Genomic DNA, 10,784 nt, shown 5'->3' on the forward strand with positions numbered 1-10,784 from the left:
TGCCGCCTGCTGTGTCAGCCCTAAGTGCCAGGCAAAAGGCCTCCTTGTGGGTCCCCCTTTCCTCATCGCTGTCACCTGCTACAGGAAGATGCAGCTGTGTCGAAACCTGCTGTGGGGGTGGGGCAGGCACTGAGCCGCAGGCAGGCACACAAGTCTTGTCTCGTGGCGACGCTTTGGGTGGCTTTTACCTTAACTGGGGGTTATTATGGGATGACATTGTGCTGAGTGTCGGATGTGACTCCCTGCTTGTCTCAGGCCACAGCCTGCACGGAGGGAGGTGAGTGTCCCTGAGACACGCTGTGGCTCTGGCGCCATGGTGGCTCAGGGGAAGGAAGAGGAGGCCAGGCCACCTCTTGCCATGCAGAGTGGCCTTAGGTGACACCTGAGTCGTCCCCCAGCAGCAGGGCCAGGAAGCTCAGTGCCCCCTCAGGTTTGCGCAGCCCGCCTCCCTCCTTCTCTCCCTCCCTCCCTCCTGCACCCTGCAGCCTGCTGCTCCTCCTCTGTCTTTGGCCAGGTGTGTGCGCCACCTGACCTCCGCAGCTGTCTAAACATGAGCTTGCTCTAAAAACAACGTAAGCTTTTTTTGTTTTTCTTTTTTTGGCTTTTTGAGACAATGTCTTGCTATGCAGTTCAGGCTGGCCTTGTGCTCACTGTGTAGGCCAGGCTGGCCTGGAACTTGCAACGATCGGCCTGCCGAGAGCTGGGATGACTGCTTCCCAAGAGCTGGCATGTGCCACCATACCTGGCTTAAAATATGAGCTTACCAGATCGGGCGCGGTGGGGCGCACACTCGTCATCCCAGCATTCAGGAGGCTGAGGCAGGAGGATCATTGCAAGTTCCAGGCCAGCCTGAGCTACAAAGTATGACCCTATCTCAAAATCAGAACAAACCTTCAGGCAGAGGGAGAAGGCAGACTGGTGCTGGTCTCTGAGACCGAGGTGCCAACCGCTACCGCTGAGAGAGCTGTGGGTCTGCGCACGCAGGGTGGACCCCTGTTCCCTTAGTGCCCCACATTCTAGCGCGCACCTGTGTTCCTGCCCTGGGGCCTCTGCACTGGGAGCTCCAATCCCGGAGCTCTCCCGATGCCCGCCGGCTTGTCTCCCCGCAGGCTGGACACAGCCCTCTGCTTCCCGAGCACCCCACTTGGTCACTGCACAGAGGCGCCCAGTGCTCCAGGCCGCTGCCCTGCCCACCCTCTTTCCCTCTCTCTGGCCCACCCCTCAGCTTATCTGGCCCTGGCGCGCTCTCCACGCCCCCCCCCTTGGGAACCTCCCCTCCTTGATCCCCAAAGTCCTGGACTGCTGGGAGCTCCAGGCCCACACTGTTCCTGTTTATCCAGCACCTGGTGGGACAGCGCTGCTGTGATGGCGTCAGGCAGCCACTCAGGCTGTGTCTGGGACCAGCTTCTCCCTGAGGCTGTCAGCAGGGGTCATGGAAGCCACGCCAAGTCCTGCAGCCGTGTGGATCTGCCCTCTGGCTCATTTATTTACATTTATCCCGGCTGGGCTCTACACAGCCCCCAGCGCACACTGATGGCTTCAGACACCCCCTCAACCAGCCACAGCAGAGGAGGAGGCTTGGCCAGACCCCACGAGCTGGGGCAACGTAGGCAGACAGTCCAGGCTGGCCTGGAACTCAGCAGTCCTCCTGCTCAGCCTACCCAGAGCTTGGATTAAGTTTTATCCTGCAAATATGGCGCTTGGATTTGGGGCAAAGAAGGAAGCTGAGGAGGGTGGTGTCCAGACAGCCTGCCTGGGGATGGGAGGGACTCTGAGACCCTTCCAACCCCAGCTCCACCATCAGGCTGTGCAAGCGCAGGGACAGGGGACTGGGGGAGGCCGCCCACCTGACCAGCTGTTCTTCATCTCCACAGAGCCCACCGGAACGACATGGAGACCATCTACCCGTTCCTCTTCCTGGGCCTGGTCTACTGCTTCCTGGGCCCCGCACCCACCGCGGCCTGGGCGCACTTCCTGCTCGTGCTCGCCGGCCGCCTGCTGCACACCGTGGCCTACTTGGGCAAGCTGCGGGCACCCACGCGCTCCCTGGCCTACATCGTGGCCCAGCTGCCCTGCGCCTCCATGGCCCTGCAGATCCTGTGGGAAGCGGCCCGCCACCTGTGACCCGCCACCACCACACTGCAGGCTGAGGCAGGCAGTCCTGGCTCCCTGGCGCACTCTGGGCCCAGCAGACTGTGTGTGTGTGTGTCTGTGTGTCTGTGTGTGTCTGTGTTGGATTCCTGGATGAAATGGTCCAATGTCAAGATGGACAGAAAGCCAAATCCCAGCACTGGGGAAGCTGAGGCAGGAGGATCACCATGAGTTTGAGTCCAGCAAGGGCTACATAGTGAAACTGTATCAAAGAAAAGATAAAAACTTTCAACAGAAACAATACAGCCTTAAAATCACATTTCTCGGCCTGGGAGCTAGCTCAGTAGAATAAGCACTGGCCTGAGTTCAGTTCCTAGTTCTGGAAAAAAAAAAAAAATCACATTTCTCTTTCCCTCTCCACAAGTCCAGAGAGGCAGGAGAGTTTCTCTGTAGTATGCCAACCCCAACTAGCATCCCAGGCCCTGTGCAGACCCCCGTGGGCCTGGCCCCCAGGCCACCCTGGGCTGAAGGTGCCCTGGCTACCTTAGGAGAGTGTGGTATCTCTGGAGGTGACCAAGTCCCTGTCCCAAGCTGCTTCTCAGCCCTTTCTCCCCTCTTCTTCAGGCTCTCCCCCTTGGGCTGGGTTGGGGTGGGTGGAGTCCTCCCCAAGCTCCAGGCTACAGGTGGGGACAGTGGGTGTTGAGTCACCAAGCACTGGCCTGCTGGGAGCTGCGCACCCTGCACGCACCGCACGTTCTTGGCTTGAGACAAACATCGGGCAGCAGCAGAGTGACCTGTGTGGCCCGGCAGCCTCCTGTGCTGCTGCTGGTGTCACCCCTGCCCCATGTCCCCATATTTGTGCCAGGATGCCTAGCCTCTAAGCAGCAAGACACAGTCCCTACCTGGGTTCCAAGTGTCACAGCAACCAGCTGCAGCCTAGGACCTGCCTCCTGCCAGGGCCGGGAAAGTACTGTTTGGCTTGGTGACCCAGGACTGCCTCTGGCTGGCCTTGACCTTGAGGCAATCCTCCTGTCTCAGCCTCCTGAGGGTTGGAATGACAGGTATGTGCCACCATGCCAGGCACCAGCTCTGCTTTTACACTGAGGCCATGGAAGCACCAGGGAGTGGGTCCTCTGAAGGGTGGGTTGCTTGCACCCAGGATTGTGGGGCTTTGACCCCAGTTTCAGACCCACGAGCATACAGTTGCTTGCTGACCACCTGAAGGCCCTGTCAAATGGGACCTGCCTCATGGGGGACCACAGGGCCGAGGGGTGCTTGTCAGGAAACCCAGGCCTCCCTGCGAGGGCCTGTTGGGCCAGGTGTGCTGACACCTGGAAGTCCAGCTGCTCTGGAGGCGGAGGCAAGAGCGCAGCAAGTGCAAGCCTGGGGCGTTTAGCAAGAGCCCAACTCTGAAGGGTCAGGATGTAGTTTAAGGCGAAGGCCTGGGGTCATCGGGAGCACTGAGGACAACAAAAGGCCCAGGTGAGGCTCTGCCTGGGAGAGTGCTCACCCAGCTTGCCCGGGGCCCTGGTGCCCAGGCCTGTCCCAGATGAAAAGCTTCTTGCACCCAGCAGCTGGAGCCTGGGAGCCTGTGCAGGAAACGCTGCCCCCTGGTGGTGACATGATGCCAGGCGGCCCTCGTGATGCCTCCTCCAGGGGTTCTGGTGAGGCAGGGGTTGCGGCCAAGGGTCCGTGTCTGCCCCAAGGGTCCAGGGGCATCATCCGGCTGGTATGGAGTGCGTGGCAGCACCGGTGTCTCGAGGTTGGTGAGTGCCCCATGAGTCCTGAGCCCCAAAGGCGGGGCCTTCCCAGCACCAACCCCCAGCTTTCCCTTCCCACCTGCTCCCTGGCCCTACACCCCACATGTTCCCCCAGCTCCTGGCCCTCTGGTGGGCACTGGAAGGGCTTAGGCCTGGGCTGCTGTGTAGAGGGCTGAGTCTGGTAGGGTCACAGGACACCAAGCCTGAGTGGTAGGGGGCTGGTGTTGGGGACCTGGGGTGCTCCAGGGTGAGCTGGGTTCCTGCAGACCCAGGGGTCTCTGCCAACCAGTGTCGCCTGGGTCTGAGGTCACAGAACCCCTCATTCCCTCCCCAAGGCCTACACTTAAGCCAGTCCCCACCTGTGTCACCCTTCCCAGCCGGCTGGGCCTTGGGTGACACAAAGAGGCTTTGTTTTAGTGCTGGCAGGAGCCAGGCAGCTCCCTGGATCAGAACCAGAATGATGGCTCTGTCCCAAATCTTATTATTTTGTTTCTTTGAGATAGGGTCTCACTGTGTAGCCCAAACTGGTCTTGAACTCACAGCGGTCCTCCTATTCAGCCTCACAGCTGAGATGACAGGCATGCGCCAGTAAGGCCTGAGGTTTTGCTGTGGCTTGGTTACTTAATCCAGTATCAACACCCATCATGCAATGGGGTACGTGTGCCACAGACACAGGTGACATGGGTGCTCCGAGGTGCCCAGCCTCACTCTTCCCTCTCGGCTTGGCTTGGGATTCTCCCTTTCCACTTTGGCCTACGGTGGCAGCACGATTTCCACATTGCCTGGCACCCACCATCCTGTCTGCCCTCCCTGTTAGCTGGCTCTTGTTGCGGGGACTTCCCAGGTCACATCATTGCACATGGGTGTCTGTGCCCCCCAATCCCCAGGCCCATCTGCTTCTTTCTGGTAATTTCCATTTCTGTAAAGTAGAACGCCTGACTGGAAAGGCACAGCTCCCCCAACCCCTACCCCACAAGTTCAGTACTGGGGATGCGACCAGGGGTTCACAGCACCAGCCCTTTTATACTTGGAGACAGGGTGTTGCCGAATCACTCAAGCTGGGCTTGAGCTTGTGATCCTCCTGCCTCAGCCTCCCAGACTGCTGGGTTTGCAGGTGCACACTCAGATGTGGTGTGTCTATATTTAAGGCTTATAGTACATGCAGTGTCCTTAGGAAGCATGGTTCCAATTTGAGCAGGATTTTAAAAAGAGTTTTATCAATTTTTATACCCCGTTAGAATTTTACACACAAGTGTATATATGAGGAAGGAAGACCACCCACGACCCCAATCCTTGGGTGGGATCTCTGGCCCGGGTTTTTCTTATACATATTAAATACATCTGTAGTACAATTGCATATTCCGTCTACATCAGCGAGAGGAAGGAGGAGGCCCGCCTGCCCCACCGCTAGGTAGGCCCAGCTCCTTTCTGACGTTATTTCTGTTTTCCTCAAGCTCCTGCCGTGCTCATGCGGATGACAGGAACTTCTTGGGCATCTGTAGAGCCTGACCAGCGTCACTTTCTTTTTTTTTGGTGGAACCAGGGATTGAACTCAGGCCCTTGTGCTTGCCAGGGAAGCACTTATTCCACTGAGCTATCTCCCCGGCCTCTCTTTTTGTTTTTTTTTTATTTTGTTTTTGTGGGGTTTTTTGACACAAGGTCTTGCTATGTAGTTCAGGCTGGCCTTGTGTTCACTTTTGTAGCTCCCGGGCTGGTCTCAAACTTACAGCTATCCTCCTGTCTCAACCTCCCAAGTGGTGGGATTCCAGGTGTGCGCCACCGCGCCTGGCTCCAGTATCACTCTTCAAAGTTTGAATTGGGAAAATAATCAGGAGGCCGGATGTGGGGTCACACACCTGTCATCCCAGCACTAGGGAAGCTGAGGCAGGAGGATCACCGAGAATTCAAGGCCAGCCTGAGCTACATAGTGAGACCCTGGCTCAGGAACAAAGAAACAAACAAAATAACCACCAGGAACAAGCAAAATAATAGGAGCTTTGTTCTATCTTCTAAATATGAAATTATAATGCCAAATTATATTTTAAAAACATTTTATTTCGTGTGAGACAGGGAGGCTTTAGGAAGGGCAGAGAGGCAAGCAAGACTGTGTTTCTGGATAATTGGCCTGTCCCTGTGCCACCAGGTGGGAATGCCAGCCCCTGTGGCTCAGGGTCAGGCGTGGGGGTTCCTTAGGGGAGTCATGGGTACGGAGACGCCAGGTTAGGTAGACTTGCCAAGAGCAGCTTTTGACTGCCATTTAGAGCAGGGGCCTGCTTTGCTTTTCTTTTTCTTTCTTTCTTTCTTCTTTCCTTTCTTGTGTGCACAGGGTTTTGCTCTGTAGCTCAGGCTCATAGTGATCCTCCAGTCTCAGCCTCCCCAGCACTGGGATTACAGGCATGTTGCACCGCCGGTTCTGTGGTTCACACCGAGCCGCAGTGCTATCTGGGATCTAACCCAGGTCCTTGTGCTTGCCAGGCAGCTGCTTAGACCACCCCAAGCTATCTCCCCAGCCCTGGGTCTTTTCACGTAGTCTAGGCTGGCTTCAAATTTGAGGCCTTCCTGCCTCAGCTTCCCAGATGCTGAGGTGACAGGCACAGGCCACCACAACTGGCTCAAAACCAGAAACTTGGTCTCCGCTTCTCTGATTTGGGTTTTTTCAATTGTCTCTTCCTGTTTCTCTCTCTTTCCCCTGAGCAGGTAGAGACAGGAGGGGAGGATCCTGCCCCATCCCACCCCCAGCCTGGGACCGGCCTTGGGCACCTTCGTCTCCTGAAAGCCGATCTCCTGGGCAGGCGCCCGGGGAGCCGCCCACACAGCAGGCCTGAGGTCCGCACTGCGGTGCGTGGGAACGGCTGCGCAGCAGAGCCGCATGTGTGAACGATTAAGCCAGTTTATTTTCTCTCCAGTGCTGGGGAGGAAGCGACACTGACGTCCTCGTGGTCAGACACAGGGCCAACGGCGCGTGGGAACCAGGCCCAGCCTTTGCAAAGCCAGCCTTCCCTGGGACCCCGCCGAGGGGCCCCCTCTGCCCAGCATCACTAACCCTCGAGTCTCACAGCGCCCCCTGGGGTGGAAGAGTAGAAAGCCACAGCTGCCGTGCCCAGGCTGGGCTCGGACTTGCGATCCTCTGCCGCAGCCCTCCGGAGCATTGGCGACCACGGCCCAGCCCCACACACGCCCTGCGCCCGTTTTCCCATCGTCCGCTCCTGCCTGGCTGTCCTGACATCTCCCCAGGAGCCCCCGGCCTTGCTCCTGGCCTGGCAGCCCCACTGCTCACGGCCTCACCATCCTAGCCTCACCATCCTCACCTTTCTGCCTGTCCTGCAGCGGGAGCTGGGGTGACAGGGTTGGGTCCCAGCTCCTGGGCTGCTGCCGCTGCTGCTGCTGTGGGTCCGTTCAGGACCCCTGGACCGCTGCAGGCCACAAGGACATCGCCGATGCCCCACTCTGCTCAGCCCCCAGACCCAACCCCTGCCCTCACCCCCACCTCCCACGACCCTTTGGGGCTTTTTAAAAAATGGTTTTATTTCTTAAAGACAGAGCCTTTTGGTTTCGTACACAAAGCGAAGGAGTCCCGGCCAGCTCCCGCCTCGCCGTCAGCAGCTCCTCTGGGGTCACAGGGGCAGCCCCTGGGGGCCAGGCACTGAGGAGCCATCAGGGTCCCATCAGCCTCTCAGTGCAGGAGTCCAGGCTGGCGCCGCGGCCAGTACAGTCAGCCAGCCTGTCCTAGGGGCAGGGAGGAGAAGGTCGCGTCCCAGGCACTGCCCCCTCTGCTCAGCGCCATGGGAGCAGGTGGCCATGGGTCCCAGCCCGGCCAACAGCGCTCAGTTCACTGTGGGCACCTGGTTGTGGTGTAGGCTGAACTCCTTGGCCTTGAGACGGAGGCTGGCGATGCTGTTGGCCATGTTGACTCCCGGGGTGGCAGGGCCCGAGCCCCCAGGGCTATAGGGCGGCACAGAGCTGAGGGACAGAAAACATGGGCATTGGCATGGCGTAGACAGTCAGTCCCCTCCCTCCTGACTCCCAGGACTTGGGGACCAACTGGCTGCAGCACTGGGTTGGAGGAGCCCCCTCTGCAGCAGTCCCTGCCCAGCCCTCTATGGTCAGGGTTGAGGTGAGCACTCCTGTCCAGCAGGGGCCCTGGGTGGCTCCTGCCCCAACTAAGGGACACCATGAGGCCTGAGGTTCCCCCCCCCAAGGTGACCCATGAAACCAGACCCCACACAGAGTTGGGGTGTAGCACTCTCCATCCTCCCCCACCCGGACCATGGGACACACGGGCCAATCCCGTGCCCTCTGAGGCTCAGTTTCCCGGCTGGCTGCAGGCATGGGGACTCCTGTGCCCACCAAGGAGCTCCCTACAGATTCTTCCTCCCTCGAGTGACACCCACTCCCCCTGCGGAGGCTCCTCCCCTCGGTGTCTGCATGCACACACCCAGACCCATGCTTATCTGCCCTTGATTGCACAGATGCACTCAGAGAGGACGTGTACCCATGCACACTCACACCCACCCACGTGCACTCACTCACCCCGGGGCACCAAAGTGCCACCCAAGCTCTCAGCAGGTGGAGCCACTGGACCCTAGACGTCCTATGCCCGGGCTCCACGGCCATCCCCTCACCTGTAGGGCGATGCTGCTGACCAGGACAGGTAGTCGGGGCCTAGCGCTGTGGGCCGGGGCGCCACGGGCTGCTCCACGGCAGCCTCCTGGCTGTAGGACTTGAGCAGCGAGGCCGAGCGCGTGGCCAGCAAGGCCCGTTCGTTGCGGCGGAACTTTGCACGGCGGTTCTGGAACCAGACCTGGGATGGGCGGTGGGACGGGCCTGAGTGCAGCCGGGAGCCCGGGTGTGCAAGCCTGGCCACCACCCTGGTGTTGTTTCCCTCCCTGGCCCTCTTTGTCCCCTGTGGGATTGGGGAAGGAGGGGCCGCGGGGGAGGGGTGAGCCCTGCTGCTTTACAGAGCTCCGAGGCCCAGAGAGCCTCAACTTTCCCATACTCTCTCTCACTCTTTTTTTTTTTTCTTTCTTTCTCTTTTTCTTTTTTGAGCAGGGTCTCACTACACAGCCCACATGCGTAGTGATCCTCCTGCTTTCTGCCCCCCAAGTGCTGGGATTACAGGCGCGCACCACCACACCCGGACTCTCCCATGCTCTCACTCTTTGCTTAAAACCAGCACTGCGCTGAGCACCAGAGAACAATCTCAGCTTCCGGGATTATAACAGACCTCTGCTCGCCCTGCATAGAGCTGTGCAAGCGCGGGCTTACACTCGCCCAGCCACCTTGGGCTTGCCCTTCATCCCTCCTTCCTGGCTTCAGATGTACTTCATCTTTGAAGACAGGGTCTCTCCGTGTATGCCAGGCCAGCGTGCCCCTCGCAGCGAACCTCCCGCCCAGGCCTCCGACCCCACCGGGCCTCACCTGAACGCGCGCCTCGCTCAGGTTCACGCGCCGCGCCAGCTCCTCCCGCACGAACGCGTCCGGGTAGTGCGTGCGCTCGAACACGCGCTCCAGCGCCTGCAGCTGGCTGCTGTTGAACGTAGTGCGGTTCCGCCTCTGCTTCTTCTTCCGCTTGGCGCCACCCCGGCCCGGGCTGGGACACTCACCTGCGGGGACCGGGGGTCAGTGGCACGAGGGGCACACACGGCCCACAGCCCCTAGCAATGGCTCTGGGCCTGATTCAGCCTTCAGCTCACCTTTTCCGCGGGGGCTTCCTGGGCTCCCTCTGCAGAGCGAGGGTCCGGGAAATGGCGAGGCCCTTCCACCCCGTTCCTCCTCAGATCTCCCCGAATGTGGTCTCCAGCCCCCCAGTGGCCCGCCTGTTCATCCTTCTGTTCCCATACCCACCCACCCATCCACCAATACTCCTAGCATCCACCCACCCACCCACAGGTGGCGGACATGAAGGAGCACAACCCCAGGCCCTGCCCACTGAGCAAACAAATCGGGGGTCACAGCAGGCCCAGAAACAACACTGGCTCCTCCAGGCACAAGGGACCTGGTCAGGGAGGGCACCCGAAACACCAAGGCTCCTGGCCCTTGGCCTGGTCTCTACACAGTGCCAGCTTAGCATCCGGATCCGTGGTTGAGTCAAGCCGCCCAGGATGAGGTGCGGGCACAGTGTCCGCGGGTGTTAAATATTACAAAGGTGAGGGCTAGCCAAATAGCTCAGCAGACTAAAGCTCCTGCAAGCAGGTGCAAGGGCTGGGGGTTCGATCCCTGGACCTGCCTTGCCGACCCCCTCCCCGGGCCTGCTGAGATGGCAGTTGAGACTGGGCGTGGTGGTGCGCGCCTGTAATCCCAGCTCTTGGGAGGCTATAAACAGGCAGATCGCTACGAGTCTGGTCTAGTAATGAGACCCTGAACACGCTGTAGACCTTTCCCTAAAATACAAAGGTGGTGGCGGGGAAGGCACAGTGGGTTGCCCCATCCATTCTCTCCACTCAGCCACAGGCACCATCGTCCTGGGCAGCTCAGGGGTCCTGTTGCCTCAACGTCTTTATAAGATGTGATCGAAAATAGGACGCTTGCTGCTGCCGAGCGCCACCCAATGCAAAGGAAGCTGGAAAAAGCCAGAGCTGTGTCCTCACTCGCCTTACTCCCTGAGCCGGGCACTAGGCGACTCCTGCCTCTTCCCCAAATCAAAACAACCGCGAAAGGGAAATGTTTTGAATCCCTCCAAGGACATCAAGTTATTTGAGTGCTTGCGCCTTGGGGCAAGGGCTGGGCCAGGTGCGGACACCAGGGGGCGCTCAGCCCCGCGGGCAACCAGGGGCTGATCGGCGAGGCCGGGCGGTAGCCAGGGTTCAATTCCCAGCACCTCGCCAGGAATGTGTATTTTAATTACAAAGCGGCATCACCGCTTGGTTTGACAACAGATTTAACCAATGCAGAAAGATTTAAAGCAAGGGGTCCCCCCTCATCCCACACTCCATT

At 59.3% G+C, this 10,784-nt stretch overlaps 2 protein-coding genes across 2 annotated transcripts in view; one reads left to right on the forward strand and one right to left on the reverse strand.

Moving 5' to 3' along the window:
- The window catches only part of Ptges (prostaglandin E synthase), an 8,243-nt gene extending 6,042 nt beyond the window's left edge, over window positions 1–2,201 (forward strand). The window contains exon 3 of the mRNA XM_004640455.2: window positions 1,875–2,201. Coding sequence (XP_004640512.1) covers window positions 1,875–2,124 — 250 coding nt within the window. The 3' untranslated portion in view covers window positions 2,125–2,201. The remainder of the gene's footprint in view (window positions 1–1,874) is intronic.
- A 5,155-nt stretch (window positions 2,202–7,356) lies between these two features.
- Prrx2 (paired related homeobox 2) overlaps window positions 7,357–10,784 on the reverse strand; it is a 38,352-nt gene continuing 34,924 nt past the window's right edge. The window contains exons 2-4 of the mRNA XM_023700253.1: window positions 9,270–9,462; window positions 8,474–8,652; window positions 7,357–7,811 (exon numbers count right to left, since the gene is read on the reverse strand). Of these exons, the coding sequence (XP_023556021.1) occupies window positions 7,676–7,811; window positions 8,474–8,652; window positions 9,270–9,462 (508 nt within the window). The 3' untranslated portion in view covers window positions 7,357–7,675. The remainder of the gene's footprint in view (window positions 7,812–8,473; window positions 8,653–9,269; window positions 9,463–10,784) is intronic.

The sequence above is a fragment of the Octodon degus genome, unplaced genomic scaffold, assembly GCF_000260255.1.
Source record: "Octodon degus isolate 3935 unplaced genomic scaffold, OctDeg1.0 scaffold00123, whole genome shotgun sequence".
Classification (NCBI taxonomy): Eukaryota; Metazoa; Chordata; class Mammalia; order Rodentia; family Octodontidae; genus Octodon; species Octodon degus.